Source organism: Carassius auratus, chromosome 33 (assembly GCF_003368295.1).
Source record: "Carassius auratus strain Wakin chromosome 33, ASM336829v1, whole genome shotgun sequence".
Taxonomy (NCBI): Eukaryota; Metazoa; Chordata; class Actinopteri; order Cypriniformes; family Cyprinidae; genus Carassius; species Carassius auratus.
In genome coordinates, this window is record NC_039275.1 from 2,815,892 (window position 1) to 2,834,658 (window position 18,767).

An 18,767-nucleotide genomic window follows, 5' to 3' on the forward strand; every position below is an offset into this window, starting at 1 on the left:
TTATTGTAATGGTTCGGTACGAATGCATGTCAATCGTCTCACCCTGAATAAATTAATAATGATAATAATAATAATAATTATCTGTCATATTAAGACAACTGAAAATAAAATAACTACAATAAAAAGACAATATATGACAAATCATATAGCAGAGTTCATTCCCCAGTAGTGATGGTGCTCTAAATGGGTTAAATATTAACGCTTCTATTGCCAATAGATACCAGTAAATATCTCACAAATATGTTTGTGTTCTCTGACCCTTCAGCAAGCGCCCCAGGAATGTTTGAGTGTGCTCAGATTAGTGTGATGGAATTAAACCGCAGCCCAGGAACGTGTGCATCACAGACGAGCCAAAAGCCACAGTGTTCATGTCCACCTTGTGATTCTGTCTCCCCTCTCTTTCTCTGTGAACAGAATTGTTCGTGTGAGGTGTCAGTAAGTAACCACAGAACGGTCTGTCTGTCTGCATGATGTTGCGAGCTGCAGGTTTGGGAGATTTGTGAGGGCTGTGGTCAGATGTGACTTGCATGCGATCGATGTGTGATCACGCACAAGTTCCAGAGCTTGAAGGGGATCTGCGTTTCAACCGCACAGTTGCAGTGGCGTCCCCACACATAAACACACACGATTAAAGCTATTCGGCATGCCAGACTTTTCAACACTTGAGCTGCAGAACAATATATGAGTTTGTCTGCAGACGCTAATCACTAACCGTGTCTGTAAACTCTGAGCCCATGTCTAAACTTTCAGTGTGATTGATTCAGCAGATTGATTTAATCATTAGCATCAGTTGGGTTAATGTTGACTTCCGTTTAGATGCTCTGTTTTGACGTGACTCACAGTGCCAATAATGAAAAGTAATTTCTCTATGACTAATCTGTCTCTCTCTCTCTCTCTCTCTCTCTCTCTCTCTCTCTCTCTCTCTCAGGTTCCCCTGCAGCTGATAGAAAGTGTAGAATGTCGGGAAATGTTCCAAATGCACATCACCTGCAAAGACTGCAAGGTCATCAGGTGAGACTATCTATATCAACCCTCTATGCATACCGTGGCAATTGAATCAATACTGGCTCATCCATCCATCAATCCATCCATCCATCCGTCCGTCCCTAACAAAAAATAGATAAATTATATCCTTTGTTATAATGATGGTTAAACTCTTAATCATAATTGCTCAAAAATATAATCTCCATTATTAATACTGATTATTGTAATTTTTCTCTTTTTAATTTTATCAGAATTATTGCATTTTTACATGAGTACAAATCTAGAGAATGTCACCTCGCATGGTTTGTTTGCAGTTAAAGTTGCAGCAAACTGCGCAAACGGACGTGTGAAAGAAAACAGACTGGCTTTGTTTGGGCGATTTTAAAGTCTTGGCATCGGCAATCCTGAAAGATTTTGGAGGCTCGTTATCAACGCACGATGTAAAGCAAATCCCAAATGAAAATGTTTCTAGGATAAATGACCAGCAGGAAAATACAGCAGATGATTATACTTAATAAATCGAGAGAAGCAGAAATTGTGAATTAAGATACAATTTATTACAGCCCCAGATCTGTCTGTTTATGTGTGTTTTGACAGGTGTCAGTTTTCCACATTTGAGCAGTGTCAGGAGTGGCTGAAGAGGCTGAGCGCTGTGGTCCGTCCCCCGTCCCAGATAGAGGAGCTCTTTTCCTTCCCCTTCCATGCATGGAGCGCTGAGAAAGAGCAGCACGGGGATCTGTGTAGGCCAGGTACAGTCACCAGGGCTTAAAATTCTCCGGCACCATGCCAGATTTCCCACATGCAGCATTTAGCTATAAAAAAATAAATAAAAACTTGTTGATTGATATCACTTCAGAGTTTGCCTGCCAGTGGTATGAGTGGAGCAGCTTTCACTCTCAACCAAAATAACATTACTAACCAATAAGAATGTTTTGCTCTTATAAACAAGAGATGCGCATAATAGTATCCAATTGAGTCGCAGCCCTAATGAATTGAGAAGCGTGGCAAAAAGCTGCGAGGTGCAATGGTCCAAGTTGTCCATTTAGGGAATATTTACATAGAAAAGCTCATTGTAAAGAAGCAGTGCTTTGTAAACAGCTCAGAGTAATCAAGTCATCTCCATAAGTATGATATGATTGCCACAACAAATTCACAGGATTTTTGAAAAGATCCTGTTCACACATGATCTATTAATGGTAATTTACCAGTACTGTATGTCTGAAAGGGGCTAAACTCTTCCTCTTCATACACTATGAATTTAAATTACGTTATCTGGAAAACCTGTGTGCATTATCTCACTTGATTTGTAAGTAAATCATTAATAAACCTTTACCAACACAGGAGGACATCAAACTATGTATTGTACATCGCAATTTCAAAATAAACATTTCTGCACGTGGCCAAATATTAAAATGTAATGGATTTAAACATTGTTTAAAGTGAAACGTCACCAGGCCGTAGGCCTCCATTGAAAATGTATGTACGGTATACCGTCCATGTCCAGAAAGGTAATAAAAACATCATCAAAGTAGTCCATGTGACATCAGAGGGTCAGTTAGAATTTGTTGAAGCATCGAAAATTCATTTTGGTTAAAAAATAACAAAAATTACGACTTTATTACAGCATTATCTTCTCTTCCGGGTCTGTTGTGAGTGCGTTCACGACGTTCATTTTTGGATGAACTAACCCTTTAAATTGGTTATGTTCATATTTTGTATAGGCATATTACATTATGTATTTTAACAGTGTTGTTCAGTACAATCATGTCATTTCTTGCTTTGGATATTTTATTTGAGCCAATTGTAATTGCCTCATCGTTAGTTTATATAAAAATAGTCATACTAAAGCCTGGTTTTCACTTAGGTCTGTTCGTGTTACAAAAAAATATCAGATTACTCAAAATAATCTGTAGATTACTTGATCACCAAAATAATCATTAGTTACTGCCCTAAATTAGTTAAAATATTTTTTAATACGACTGCATTGTTTTACTTTTTGTTATTAAAAGACAAATATTTTGTCTTTGAAAATTTCGTGAAAAATAGTATTGAAATATTGTCAAGTTCTAGTGATCCAAGTATCTGTATTTTGCATTTTCACACCCCTAGTGTTGATAAGTGGTGATATAGCTCATAATTGTCCAAGAGTATGACACAGCTTTCATTCTTCAGGTCAAAAATATATTAATTAAAAAGAAAATCAATTTGAATAAAGAAAGCAATAACTTTGTCATAGTATCCTTTCAAATGTTAAAGTTGCCACAGGCATTGCATGCTTTACATGTGCTGCTTCGCCCCCAGAAAAAAGTTCTGGCTCTGGATTTGTTATATTTTTTTTGCTTTAGCCCCTGTGTCACTCTTTCTCAAACTTAGCCTGTGTTATTGAGGCTGGAATTAGATGTCACAAATAATTTTATTTCAATATTTCCTGATAGTCTTGCCTAGCCAGACAGCTTAATATGAAGGTAAAATAATAGCAAAACTTGAGAACTTGTTGATTTGAATGTGAGAACTTTATTAATATTCCTATATGTACAATCGAAATTTACACTCACAGGTCTGATGTGGAAAGCTGAATCTTTCATTTGCACACACAGTGAGTTGCACTTTACTTCAGTTTCGCTGTACAACCACAAGTCAGCGCTTAGAGCCTCTTGGATCCGGCAGTACAACTTCAAATCCTACCACTTTGACTTTTGCTACTCCTTTCACAATATTCCTGCAGCAAAACTCACTTGTCCACTTGTACATGCAGACATGAGAGAAGTGGGGTGGGGGTGCGAATGAAGCCATTTTATTGGTATAGCTTTACCACCTAATAAGTGCACAAATGAGTGCACTTTAAAGACCTCACAAGATTTGTCCAGTCCAGTAACTAGTTCTTTAGAAATCCTGTTTCTTTTTACCTTCATCTCAGCCTCTAACTTGCCTCTATCTTTCAGGTGATCATGTGATGTCACGTTTCCATAACGAGGTGGAGCGGATGGGCTTCGATACTCTAAATGCCTGGAGAGTGTCTGAGATCAACAACAAATACAAGTGAGTGTTTCTCTCACAAACAGAAGCACATCTGAACTTCTCTCGACACTGGCCCTGTCTTGCTGCACTCGGCGAGTCTGTTCAGAATAAGATGATTTTAGACAGGCATCAGTCAGTCTGAACACACTGCCCTCTGCTTGACCCCTGGCACAGGTTGTGTTCCAGCTACCCTCAACTGCTGCTGGTGCCAGCCTGGATTACTGATAAAGAGCTGGAGAATGTGGCCGCCTTCCGCTCCTGGAAGAGGATTCCGGCCGTGGTTTACAGGTCAAGTCTTTTTCATTATGTGTTTTTTTCTTTTTCTTTTTTATACTTTTACTCATTTTGGAACTTTGTCATTTACTTTGCAAGGATTTTTTTTTTTTTTTTAAAGTCACAAAATGTCCTAAAGAAATTACATTTACATTTAGTCGTTTAGCAGACACTTTTATTACATTTTATGCAAATGAGGACAGTTGCATGTTGTTGTTTTTTTTGGTAATAAAAAGAAAACGAGTTCATAGAATAGAAAAAGAATAGAGAATGTTAGTTTTAGAGGGTATTTTTATGAATAAAAAGAAAACAAGTAGTTCAAAATGGAAATATAATAGAGAGTGCAAATGTTAGAGAGTCAAGTGTAGAGGGAAGAGATGTGTTTTAGCCATTTCTTGAAGATGGTTAGGCACTGCTCTAATCGTGTGGAACAGTTAATGTAAAAGTCTGTAAAAATGGTTCTGTGCCTTGGAATTGCACTTTAATGCACTGTTCACTTGCAGAACAAAAGCTTCTGGAGGCATAAGTCTGAAGTAGTAAATTTAGGTAAAGGGGCACAGAGCATGTGGATTTGTAGGCAAACATCAATCCCTAAATTAACTAAAGGTTAAGTTTTCTAGCATGGACAGAATGGCCATGAGAGCACTGTACAAGTTTGCAGTGCCAACTCTAGGACAGTTAAAAGGGTTAAAATGTGCAAGTAGAATAAGCACTGAAATGTGATACTTGCCTGGTGACGTTTAATGAATGGTGGTGAGAATTTGAGATTGCTTTGTACTATCATACTTTTCACAGAAGTTGTGATGTAATTATGTAAATATAGGCTATGTTCTGATGCGCTACATGTCTGCTGTAACAGTTTTTTTTGTTTGTGTTTTTTTTTCCGCTGTTAATGCTAGCTGTGATAGTTGCTTTAATTTGCATTTGGGAATGCAACATTCATCATTACAATCATTAATGTTATAAAAAAAAATTTAGCTGATCACATGCCTGTTATATTTTTATATTTATCTTTTATGTGAACTTTATTTCAAACAAATAAGTTTAATAGTTGTTTTTCCACAACTTGGTACTGCACAGCATCTTCTTGTTTTCGGAGCATCTTTATCATTTTGTTTCTTTATAGTCCTGTATTTGTCTCTCTTGTTATTTAAGGTACATATGTGAATCAGTGGTCGGGGCTAAACAGGCAGTGATGTAGAAGCAGGTGTTGATCAACTTCTGTGGAGGCGGAGTTTAGCCACACTATTATGTCATAAAGTGGCACATTAAACCTTTACTTTTGGCAGATTGGCTTCAGTATAAGCTGTTTTTAGACTAATGAGAAATTTAGTTCTGAAACTTAAAGATGTTTTTAAAGTACAGTGATCTCTTAAATGTCAAAAGATCAAAGGAAATTTGATTTCTCAGTTTATAATCCCTTTAAAATAATCACATTTTGTTGCTTTGCAGCCTGTTTTATCCAGCTGTATTTACTCAATGAGACGTACAACATCCAAGTGAAAAATACACCTTTTGCTTTAAATTAGGAATTTGTCTCTGTCTCTACTAACTTTGCTCATCTAGACTTTGCAGTATGTGTAACTCTTCAGTAACTCTTCTTTGCATCAATTAAAACAGTTTTCCTTGTTTTAGTTTACAACCATTACAAGGCTGCCTAGAACCTTAAGATTAACAGTCCAGATCTTTAACCTCTCTTTCCCAGGCACCAGAGCACAGGAGCAGTGATCGCTCGCTGTGGTCAGCCTGAGGTCAGCTGGTGGGGCTGGAGGAACGCAGATGATGAGCACCTGGTGCAGTCCATCGCCAGAGCCTGTGCTGTTGACAGCAGCTCCTGTAAAGGCGTCTCTAATGGCTCCCTCTCCCGCGAGTACACAAACGGAGCTGACCTCTCAGATGTGGACTTTGGTCAGTACCACCTGGCTCTTTAAATTTCCTTGACTGAAAACTGTTCTTATTTGAGGCCTCAATACTGATTGTCATATTATATGACTTGATCTATACATACATGTCTCTTTCTATAGACTCGTCCATGACTAACAGCTCAGAGGTGGAGACACTGGCCATCCAACCTCGAAAGCTTCTGATCCTGGACGCCAGGTCATACGCCGCTGCCGTAGCCAACAGAGCCAAAGGAGGAGGGTGTGAATGCCCAGGTACTCCCTCATAGATGCTCTTTCAACAACCACAATAAAACAAGACGCCACACTCATTAAAAGAATAGTTCACCCAAAAGTGAAAACTTTGTTGGCATCCAAGATGTAAGTGACTTTGGTTCTTCAGTAGAACACAAACCGTTGCAGTCTGTCAGTCTTATAATGGAAGAGAATGGGAATCATACAATAAAGCTAAAAAAAAAATACACTAACAAAACCAAATTAAACCCTGCGGCTCGTGACGATACATTTATGTGTAAAGACACAAAACGATCAGTCTGTGCAAGAAACTGAACAGTATTTATATCGTTTTTTACCTCTGATTCAAGCAATGTCCGAACTGTTAGAACTCTCCTGAGCACGTTCTCAGCAGCGGGCTTGTGAGGAGGCTTCTTCTTCTTCTTGCTTTATGCGGATCGCAGACTTAAAAGTGCATTAGATTAATGCCAGTTATCTCTCAAATAGACCATTGACACTCAACCTAGAATCTCAATTGGGAGTGTCAGTGGTCCATTTGAGATGGTTTAATTTGGTTTTATGTTTTTTTGTGTGTTTTATTGTATCTTTTAGCCGTGATTCCCATTCACTTCCATTATAAGACTGACAGACTGCAACAGTTTGTGTTAAAATTTTGCTTGTGTTCTACTGAAAAACAAAGTCACCTACCGGTTGGATGCCCTGGGGGTAAGCAGATAAACATCACATTTTTATTTTTGGGTGAACTATCCCTTTAATAACATGTTGTTCTCCCCCGTAGAGTACTACCCTAACTGTGAGGTGGTGTTTATGGGTATGGCCAACATCCATTCCATCCGCAAGAGTTTCCAGTCTCTGCGCTTCCTCTGCACACAGATGCCTGATCCAGCCAAGTAAGTCTTCCAGGGTGGTAACATCTTCTTGGGTTGTAATTTGTTTGTTTGTCTGTTGATATATTTCGTCTTTTAGGGACATAACATGCTATTTTTCTATAGTACTTGCTATCGAGCTGTTAAAAAGTATTATAGGTAATTGATCCATATCAAAATTTGGGTCTGGAGAAAAATAATTAAAATATTGTGGCAATATTGATTTTATGCATTAACAATTTTTCTAGATTGATTAATTAATTATAAAATCAATTATACATGAATTATTGTAATATTTATATATATATATATATATATATATATATATATATATATATATATATATATATATATATATATATATATATATATATATATATATATATATATATATATATTTATATATATTTTTTTCTTTGTTTATTTTTTTTTTTTACAAGAAAATACTATTTTCTACTTCAGTATTTCACGTTTAGTTCACTGTTACTTGCTGTTTCTCTGTAATTTATTTTTGAAATTTACTATCAATTTCTTTAGCTTTGAATCAAAAGTTAAGCGGATTGATTTGGATCGAATATTGACTTCATAGCTGTAACCCAGATGGAAGTGGAGGATTACTGTTGAATTCTTTACCTGTTGATCAGAAACGTAATGTTAATGACTATCAGTTGCTGATCTAAATGAGAGTTTGAAGTGCATTATCTGTGCTTGTCTCAAAGTCTTGCAAACACTCTTCATTTTTTATATTTTTCCGTCCATTGTTTTTTTCCTGGCATCTGCCCGTGATTTCCAGCACTGGCTTGTATTTGCTTCCTCTTTCATCCACGCTGTTTCCACTCATCTATTTGTTGTAAAGTCAACAGCAAATCTTCCAACTGACTCTCCCTCTGTTTCTTTCATTCTCTTGTTCTCTCTTTAGTCAGCATGATAAACTCTGGCTAAGAGCTGCGTTTCTAATCAACAGAATTGTCAAGAGGAAAAATCTAATTCTCTCCTTTTGATTATTCTGATTGTAAATATCTCTCTGCATGAGGTAGTCATATTCATACAAAGACAGTTTTCCTTTTAAACATGATTTTCATTCATTTTCCTCTCAGGACCTATAATTTGAATGTCTCCTCCGGTTACCTGCACTCTGTGTTTCCTTGGCTAATGTCAGTTTGCTTTGGCTGTATTTAATCATGTCGGAAAACTTTTATAATGAGTATTAACCACACTTAAAACTGCATTCTTTAGTCCTTCTCACAGTTTTCCATTAAGATTTAAACTCAGTTTTCCTGATGTGCATAATGCTGTTTTAGTAACAAATCAAAGATCCTCCCCAGTTTGCATTTGAATATTTAATGAATAAAGCATTTTCAATATTTATTGAAAAAGCATTAAATAAAGCAAAATGACTCTTTCATGCATTAAATGTCTCATCCATGAGCTTATGGGATTTCACTTATTTAAGTGATATTTCTTTCAAAATGTTATTTTAATATTTCTGAAAGAATATTTTTATTTTGTAAACAATACAGCAAAAACAGTACTTTAATGAAATATTATTATAATTTAAAAGAACTGCTTTCTATTTAAATATATGTTAAAATGTAATTTATTCCTGTGATCAAAGCTGAATTTTCCCTTCATTATTCCAGTCTTCAGTGTCACATGATCCTTCAGAAATTATTCTAATATGATGATGTGCTGCTCAAATTTCTTATTTTAAATGTTCAAAAAACAGTTGTTCTGCATCATATTTTTGTCGAAATTGTTATTATTTATTATTATTCCTTGATGAATATAAAGTTCAAAAGAACAGCATTTATTTGAAATAGAAATAATTTGTTACATTATAAAAAAAATTCTGTTGCTTTTGATCAATTTATTGCATCATTCCTGAATAAAAGCATGAATTAAAAAAATCATTGATAATAATCTAGTATATTATAGTATTCAGCAACTTTCTATATGAGAAGTTTGTCCACCATAATCTGTCAAATTAGGAGTCTTAAAGTTACAGTTTGCTGTGAGACACCTTTTGAGCATGCTTCAGATGTGTGTAATGGTGAGTTTATGTCTGTAGCTGGCTGTCTGCTCTGGAGAGCACAAAGTGGCTGCAGCATCTGTCCCTCCTGCTCAAGGCGTCTCTCCTCGTTGTGAACGCCGTGGACCGCGACCACAGGCCCGTGATGGTGCACTGCTCAGACGGCTGGGATCGCACCCCTCAGATAGTGGCGCTGGCCAAAGTCCTGCTGGACCCTTACTACCGCACCATTGAGGTGAGCGCCAACATAATAATGAACAAAAAATGGGGAAGACAATTACAATTCCCCCTGAATTATTGCGAGAGGAATTTATAAGCTATATCACATGCTGAAAAAAATCCACAAGGGCTTATTTTAAATCCTGTTGTTTGAAATGCTCACAAGGAAATGTTTACATAGACAACGGCTTAGAGAAAATATTACAATATTTATAATGCTGCCCGACCTTAGAGCACAACACACTTTGATTGACATCAGTTGAACAACACAGAGTCGTTTCTCTGCTATAGAAGATAAAAAGGTACAAAAGCTGCAGGGCTACCCTTTCAAAAGGTACTAATATGCTCCCTTTAAGGGTAAATAAGGTGACAATTTTGTACCTTTTTTGTGAGAGTGAAGTGTATTATTTGTGACTTTTCATAGTCTTAATATTTACTAGCAGCTGGATCCAGGAAACAATGTAGAGCCTGGTGTTTACTAGTGGACTCCGTGTGGGGTGAGATTACAGCTTTCACACCATCCAAACAGGCCAAACTCTGACATCAAAAGGGAATTGGAGCCGCACCAAAATTATAGTCATTTAAAAGGTTTTCTCAACCTCTAATATCATCCAACCAATTCCATTCATCGTTTCCACTCAAGACTTTTTATTTTTTTTTGTTAACAGGGAAGATCCACCTTTATGCTCCTTATGCCAACGTGCAATACAGTATTTGAGGGATATTTTAATGGATTATGATGGTATGATTTAGTTTAGATTTAGTTTTTTTTTTTTCTTTTTTTTTTTTTTTACAATATAACATATTGCAAATAAACAAACAAACCTTTATTCATAAAGGACATTGCATTTTAAATCTTTCTTTCCTTGTATTTTTCATAAGGCAGGACATTTTGCAACTGGGAAGCATAGTTGATTTCAGTTATGTTTATCATTAACTAAAACTAATATTAAAACGACAAAAAATGTGTTATGTGTTAAGATATAATGAAATTAAATAACAGCTAATTGAAATAAGTTTAAGCACTAAAAATAATTAAATGGGGGAAAAAAAACTGAAATAAAAGCTAAATAGTAATATTTACTAAATTAACCTAAAGTTACAATGAGAAGGTAAGGTAAGATAAGGTAATTCAAAATGTTAATAACTCTTATTGTGTATAAATAATACTAAAATAACAACTTTTTTTTTACCGAGCATGTTTTCTAGAGACTGTCTTTTACCAACTAATAGCAAGCTGTCAGTATGGAAAAAAGTAAATGGAAAACCGGTCAGAAAAGCCCTGGCTGATGTCCGTCATGAAGTTAGTTTTAGAGCTCAGAAGATGCAATGAGCTGTCTTAAATGCTGGAGGTGGCATTACTGTAATTTAGTATAAAATAACATAATACATGTTGTATTCTGGAGTCATTGTGTGATTTGATTTAATATCAAATCTTCTTTCTGCTCACAGGGTTTCCAGGTGCTGGTTGAGACCGAGTGGTTGGACTTCGGTCACAAATTCGCAGACCGTTGTGGTCACGGAGAGAACGCGGAGGACTTGAACGAGAGATGTCCTGTCTTCCTGCAGTGGTTAGACTGTGTGCACCAGCTCCAGAGACAATCCCCGTGTTCCTTCGAGTTCAACGAAGCCTTTCTGGTGGGTCAAAATTGGCAAAAACCTTTCTTTTTAAATAGTAAACATGCTTCTTGTACTTTAGTAGTTGTTGAACTAGCTCTGAGTTCTTTTGGTTTTGTGTGTTCAGGTGAAGCTCGTGCAGCACACGTACTCGTGTCTGTTCGGGACGTTCCTGTGTAACAGCAGGAAGGAGAGAGAGGACAGACACATCCAGGAAAGAACCTGCTCCGTTTGGTCTCTCCTCAGAGCCTCCAACCGCTCCTTTAGAAACATGCTGTATTCCTCTCATTCAGAGACCGTACGTCAACTCCTCTCAATCTGTCTTTTACTCATTACTCACTTATAAGAGGTTATATGAGGTTACAACCGATAGGGGGTCTTTAGTAGCTGATGCCAATGGCCAAAGAGTTTTGTTTGACCTTTGTGTAGTGAGTAAACCTGAAGAGAGGCGTTTACTGGCTTCACAACTCGTGCTTGCATTCCTCTCTAATACTCAAGAGACCCATGTCCTTTCATTTCCTGTCTCTTAAAGCTACATCACACCGCCCTAACAAAAATGCTTGCTGGATTTGAATTAGGATCAATGTGATCTGTGAAAGTAAAGTCTGTCGTGTGTGCATGAATACAAACACAAAATAACACATTTGCATGAGAAAACTCTCTGATAAGGACCAGAAAATCACACGACAGACTACTTTGACATATAACAAAACACCCAAACAAGGACAAAAACAAGGATGAAACATTGGTACATGTCTGATAAAGCACTGGAATTTATATTTTAGCATCACTAGGTGATGTCCCGGTAAAATCAATCCTGACACAGATTACAGCCAACGGATCAATCATGTATATTATGTATATTAAGTAAATAATTCTTATATAGTTCATAAAGATAATTGTCACTATTTTTTCTGTTGCAACCTGAATATTACTCACTCATTTTGTGTGTAGTTTGTGAATCATTTGCACTGTTTGTATTGTTTCAGAAGACAATTTGTGCAATTGTTTTTACCACATGCTGCACACTTTGTGTTTATTGTTAATGCTCAGATTTTAAATATATTTCTCTGAAGAAAAAAAAACTTTTGGAAACATCTCTATTGTTCATAAACGAAATTGGCCTGTTTTTCACTTAAAAGTGCAAATAACAGTACTGTAATAAATGGCTATTACTTGCTTGGGGAATGTTATATGTAAACAATATTTTATTTTTAAGTGTAAAACAACTTTCTAAAGAAAAATATCCAAACTTTCTGTTTCTGTTTGAGTACACAGTAAAGAAAACACCCAATTGTTGCTTTTTCTTAATTCTGTAATTTCATTCATTCTTCGAGAAAACAAAAAGAAAATTGAGACTTTAAACTAGTTAAACTATAAGCTCTCCTGTTTCTAATGATATATGATGCTTGATGCTGACTGCTAGAATAGGTCTGAAAAACAAAGAAAAGTGCAGGTGTGTCAGGCGCCCCAAAAATGTTCTTGGTCTTTTTGTTATTATTGCATTCTGTTTTATAATGTACTACAATACTTAGGTGGAGATAATTGACATTATTTGCAATAACTAGTATAAGTAGCAGAAAATCCTGCTATTTTAACATAGTGTAAATAGAATCAATAGCTAGAGAAAATAAGCATTTTTTTAAATAATGTAAATGTTATTGTAAAACTGCACTCTTCGTTGGTCAAACTGATAATGATAACCAACTTGGAAAATATGGAAATAGCCTTTTTTTTTTTTCTCTCAAACTTTGTTTGATTTATATATTGATTAACGGGGTGATAAGATCTTAAAAACTTGGTGAAAGCTTGTTTTGTGCCTTTTTCACTTATTTCTGCTTTAATTTGATCAACTTAACTAAATACAACGTGAATTTTCTGAAACCTCTCAGAAATGGGTAATTTTTCATTCCTAGATCCAAAATCCAAGTCTTTATGCAAAATCTTTCTTTCTTTCTTTCTTTCTTTCTTTCTTTCTTTCTTTCTTTCTGTCTTTCTTTCTTTCGGTGTGAAATATGAAAGTGAAAATTGAGTGAAAAAAGTGAAAATATCACCTGGGCATTTTGATTTTTGCACAATTTAAATAATCTATATATATTCTGTCTGCTGTTCCTACTAGGTGCTTCATCCTGTGTGTCATGTACGCAATCTCTTGTTGTGGACAGCAGTTTACCTACCCAGCTCTTCACCCACAACTCCTTCTGATGACTCCTGCGCCCCCTACCCTGCACCTGGTGCCAACCCTGAGGACCAGCCCCTCAGCAGGTAATTTGTTTATTTGTTTGTGTATTTCAATCTAAAATCCTTCACTCTAAGAATGGAATCACTACACAATTGTTGCCCTGATTTGCACTGAATGAGTCCGAGCTAGTTGCCATAATGTGGAGCCGTCTGCTGAGTTAAGATGACGTATTTCATAGAAAATCATGAAGTGTATGTTTACAAACTTTATTTTTTAGCTTCAGACTATGATTCCGTCCAGTCAGAGATCAAACGTGTGATACTTTGAACCAATTTTAGAACACGGTTTATTTACATTTGTCACGCATCTCCTAGCAACGAGTCACATGTTTCTGTGTTTTTTGTTTGTAATATCCTGAAAATCTGGTTGTGTATAATCTGTTCATATTACTCGTGTGACGTTTTTAAAATTCGAACACATTATTTTCTATGAGTGAACTGTGGTAAAAGTTCGGCCGGTGTGCGACTGCCTGTTGTGTAGTGTATTCCAACTTTTACAGAGGTAAAATGTAATGTAAATTGAGTTTCATGTTGACTTTTAACATTTGGAAGCCTTTAAGTTTTTAGAAATAAAGTTGTGAGTTTTTTTCGGTCCCGCAGGCGTCCTAAAACCCGCTCCTTCGAAAACCTGCCCAGCGCTTGTGAAGTCGGAAACCCACTTACCTCTAATCGACGTTCCAGCGACCCCAGTTTGAATGAGAAATGGCAGGACCATCGCAGGTCTCTGGAGCTCAACATCGGGACAGGAGCTGACGTTGCTGCATCTCCGGACTCAGATGAGAGGGTCAATGGACAAACCGTGGTGGGGCTTATGGGAACATTGCCCAATGGGGGCACAGAGAATGGGGAGGGGCTTGGGGATGTCAGGTTGCCAATGATGGAGGGCGTTGATGAGGCGGAGCTAACAGTTGGTGTAGCTGTGGGCCAAATGGAGAACATTCTCCAGGAAGCTACAAAAGATGAATCGGCTCCAGATAGCCGCAGAGACACAAAGACAGACCACACAAACGAAACCTCAGCTCTAAACGGCCAGAGTGAAAATGTTGCACATTCAGAAGAGGCACAACTGAATTCTGAAGCTCAAGGGGGCAAAGCTAAAAGCCTTGGAGATGCAAATGTCAATGGACATTATTCACAAGATGGTAGTTCTGAAGCATCTTCTGCTCTCAGCCAGGAAACCTCGGGAAGCCCAGACTCAGAAGAAGCACTGGAGAAATACACGATACAAGAACACAATTCTTCATGTAACACAGATAATTTCCCTCCCCATGACCTCAGGACTGTGAGTAACGGTCATGAGCGAGAAACCATTGAGCAGGAGAAACGTCTTTCTCTTTTGGAGAGCTCCACAGAGACGCTTACAGAGGACTTGTGCGTTCGGCCTGAGAGCCTGGGACCCTTGACTATTCCACCTCCTCTTAGAGCCCTCGCCGAATCATCGTGCCTCAAACAGGGTCTCCGCACCTCAACCGACCGCAGGACTTTAAACAACACCCACAAACGGCCGTCTCTCAGTGCCTTTCCTCCCACCACTGACCTCCTCCATCCCGTGTGCAACGGAGACACCCCCGACCTCGAGCCCTCTACGCCACAATGGGCAACGCGCACAAACGGGGAGCGGGCTGCACTCAGCCGACAAGTATCTCTCGCCAGCTGCGGCTCGCTGAACCTCCACGCACGGGGCAACTGCTCCCACCATCGCTGCCTGCACTTGGGGTTTCTGGGCCGGCCGAGCTTCAGCCCCCCAGAACCCCCTTCAGCCCGGAGCCATCTGGACGATGACGGGTTGACCCTGCACACAGACGCAGTGCAGCAGCGGCTGCGGCAGATCGAAGCCGGTCACCAGCTGGAGGTGGAAGCTCTGAAGAGACAGGTACAGGAGCTCTGGAGCCGTCTGGAGAGCCACCAGGCCGCTGGGATGCTGCGACTCAATGGAGACATGAGTGATGAAATGGTGAGCACTGAACACTCGTATGCTCGTATGGCTTGGGTTGGGGTTAAGACATGTTTGATTTATCTTATCTTATTTATCTTTCTGTCAGACCTCAATCACAGACTCCGACTTCAACCTGGAGCCCAACTGTCTGTCCCGCTGCAGCACTGAACTCTTCTCTGAGGCCAGCTGGGAGCAGGTGGACAATCAGGACACTGAGGTTCACACTATTATCATGATATAAAACTTTTTCTGATATATGGAGGGCGACTACAAGGTACTCTCACAAGTTTGGGGTCAGTAAATTTTTTTTTTATATTTGACTGAGTAGCCTCTTCTGCTCACCAAGGCTGCCTTTAGAATCAGAATCAGAAAGAGCTTTATTGACAAGTATGCTTGCGCACACAAGGAATTTGTTTTAGTGACATAAGCTTCCAGTGCAGAGACAACAACACACACACACACACACAAAAAGAAAATTTTTATTTTACTTGATCAAAAATACAGTCAAGTCAGTAGTATTGTGGAATATTATTACAATTTTCTATTGTAATAAATTTTAAAATGTAATTTATTTCTGTGATTCAGCATCATTACTCCAGTCTTGAGTGTCACATGGAAACTGACTTTTTAATGTGATGAAAAGAAAGTTCACAGGAACAGTATTATTTATTCAAAATAGAAATCTTGTTACATTATAACTGTCTTTACTGTCACTTTTGATCAGTTTCATGCATCCTTCCTAAAGTATCAGTTTCTTTAAAATAAATGAACAATAGACTATGTATGAAAATATAGCATGTAAAAATATTTATTCTGATTACAAAAAAAACAAAACAAAAAAAAACTGAACATATTTACTTAAAACACTGCTGCACTTATTGAGAATGATTCCTTCCAAAGATGATTAGAGCGCTTGTTTTTGTAATATTTAATCAAAATGTAATTAAGTCATCATGACTTTTTGAATGCGATTTAATGTTGCGTTTAAGGTTATTATGAGGTCTTTAATTGGTCTTTCATTCAGAGTCTATTATTTATTGTTGCAGGTGACCCGGTGGTACCCGGACCATCTGGCCGCTCAGTGCTACGGCTGTGAGAGAGGATTCTGGCTGGCCACTAGAAAGCACCACTGCAGGTAAAGCAACACCACAGACTACCTCACAAAGTCTTCTCTCTCTTTTTTCTATTTCCCAACATGTACCTCTTTTAGGGTCGGATGCATTAGTGTTGACTCATTTCCTTGACGTCTCTGAAAAACCTCCTTTTTTCCTCTCTAAAATTCCTGTGCCTCCGGTCAGTCAGTAAACAGAACAATTTGGCGAAATGTTTCATGATTTAGTCCTACCTCATTACAGCAGCATGTAAACAGAGCAGATTAAACAAACTCCTAGGAGTAGTGCAGACTGGTCAGTGAGTAAACAGCTAAACACACTAGAATCAACATGTAGGGCGCACGCCATCGATGTGGGAAGCTTCATAAGATTTTAAACGATTCGTGACACAGTTTGGCGTAAGAGTTTATATGAAGAGTTTACGCTATCGTCAGAAGAGTTTAGATGTGCTGTGTCCCAATTCGCCTACTGATACTATCCCCTAAAAGTATGTACTCTTTTTGTGAAGAAAAAGTACATACTTATGAGTATTTAGAAGAAAAGTAGGCAAGCTTTGAGACATTCTACTTCATCATAGCTGCTTAGTTAAGTGTCACACACTTTTTGTCACAGTTAACATCTTCCACATTTTGTTTAATTTGATTTCCTACTGTATTGGAGAGAAAGCTAGTATCTGCTAGTTGTGGGTCGCTCATGTGTTTGCTTAATGATTTGCATTTAAAAGTTGATGACCAAACTTTTTTCATAAGGTAAGACATTGATTATTTATCCCTCAAATCTGTTCATCTACCTGTCCATTGGTTGTGTATATATCCGCCATGTTTGTAGTTTCTTAACACCTTTAATGCGTTTTTGTAGTTCTTATTGAATCCTCGTCAACCGCACAATATGTCCGAACATTGTTTTTGCTTCCAATCTTGAAATTATAAAGTCTAATTGAGCCAAATACAGCCTAATTTTAAATGAAAAGAACACAGGTAAAGCCTTAGTTTGTTTATATGAAGAGATTTCTCTTATTTGTGTTGGATATTTGATTTGATTTGGGGTTTGTTAAAAAATGTCTATTTAGTTTTGCTATTGGACAAATTTCAGTGTCACAAAGAAATATGCATCATTTTGTCCAAGCAATAACAAAAGAACACTTTTTCATTTAAAAATGTAATTTTAAATCTCATTTTGTCAAAGAAAATAAAATCGTTAAATCAGTATCGTGAATCATATCGCATCAAGAGTTTTTATTTTATTTATCATTTTAATTTCTCTCAACTCTTTCTGCCATTTTGGCCACCATGCATTCTGGGATTGTTTGATGGCTCAAAGCGTCCTGAGAATTGGGCCTAAGACTATTTGGCCAGTGATGCCTTCAGATGCTGTCTAGTTAGAAATCTCATTAGGTTTTAAACTACTAGGATTTAAAGCTGATTTTTCCTCTTGTACCACAGTGGCAAGGAGCGTATGGAAGAGGTTTGGTGAGAACTGCCCTGTCTCTGTCATTCTCAGGCTCTTGTACGTCCCGTTAACCCTGCATCGCTTCAAAGTGACCTAACCCTCCTCTCTTCTCCTCCGTCTCTTCACGGGGGCTCTCTGTTATCATTAGCGGGAGAATTGTTTCATGAGCAACAAATCAGTATATTAAAACGATTCCTGAAGATCATGTGACACTGTAGACTGGAGGAATGATGCTGAAAATACAGCTTTAATCAAAGCAATAAATTAGATCTTACAATACATTCAGATATAAAAGTTATATTAAATAGTAATAATATTTCATAGATTTACAGTTTTTTTAAATCAAATAAATGCCGCTTTAGTGAGCATAAGACTAATTTAAAAAACACTTTTTTTTTTTAATCTTACAGACTCCAAATTTATGTACTGTAAATAAAAAGATATGATCTTAGGGAAAAATAAAAGTGTTAAATATGGACACTTGAAATCACTTAATAATGTTAGTGTTTCTTAGACCACTACCAGTCATAATTCAGCTTTTCATAACCGTTTTCCACACTCCATCTGATCTTTTGGGCCATTGAGAGTATTTTCCATTTGTGAAAGACCATTTGTGAATGACTGGTGCATTGCACGTGAAATGAGTTTATGTTCCTGACGTCAGTGCCTTGTGCTACATAAGAGTTAAAAGCCCTGTTTTCAGAGGACTGGAGGTTCATGTGATTGACTCTGTGGAGGCTCTCTTCTCTTTGCATGTGTGTGTGGTGTATGATGGTCATATATGAAGAGCTGCATGTTTGTGTGTGGGTTCTGTATAACACACAGTGTGTGGTGCTGTTAATGCACCTCTTCTCACTCGTTTGTGATTAATCGGATATTTTCTCGCAG

At 37.5% G+C, this 18,767-nt stretch overlaps 1 protein-coding gene across 6 annotated transcripts in view; it reads left to right on the top strand.

The window, feature by feature from the left end:
* Positions 1 to 18,767, top strand: part of LOC113052728 (myotubularin-related protein 3-like) — a 38,444-nt gene that overhangs the window by 17,459 nt on the left and 2,218 nt on the right. The window contains exons 6-21 of one of the 6 annotated variants that reach the window (XR_003277107.1): positions 415 to 435; positions 929 to 1,011; positions 1,582 to 1,733; positions 3,927 to 4,023; positions 4,177 to 4,290; positions 5,981 to 6,183; positions 6,300 to 6,431; positions 7,189 to 7,300; positions 9,345 to 9,540; positions 10,977 to 11,162; positions 11,269 to 11,439; positions 13,261 to 13,406; positions 13,983 to 15,336; positions 15,425 to 15,611; positions 16,365 to 16,453; positions 17,873 to 17,889. Coding sequence is in view for 5 of the 6 variants with exons in the window: in XM_026217148.1 (XP_026072933.1) it covers positions 415 to 435; positions 929 to 1,011; positions 1,582 to 1,733; positions 3,927 to 4,023; positions 4,177 to 4,290; positions 5,981 to 6,183; positions 6,300 to 6,431; positions 7,189 to 7,300; positions 9,345 to 9,540; positions 10,977 to 11,162; positions 11,269 to 11,439; positions 13,261 to 13,406; positions 13,983 to 15,336; positions 15,425 to 15,535; positions 16,365 to 16,453; positions 17,873 to 17,903 (3,198 nt within the window). In the remaining variant the exon portion in view is untranslated. Of the gene's footprint in view, positions 1 to 414; positions 436 to 928; positions 1,012 to 1,581; positions 1,734 to 3,926; positions 4,024 to 4,176; positions 4,291 to 5,980; positions 6,184 to 6,299; positions 6,432 to 7,188; positions 7,301 to 9,344; positions 9,541 to 10,976; positions 11,163 to 11,268; positions 11,440 to 13,260; positions 13,407 to 13,982; positions 15,337 to 15,424; positions 15,612 to 16,364; positions 16,454 to 17,872; positions 17,937 to 18,767 lie in introns of those variants that run through there. The other 5 variants (XM_026217143.1, XM_026217148.1, XM_026217146.1 and 2 more) reach the window with 5 other exon arrangements.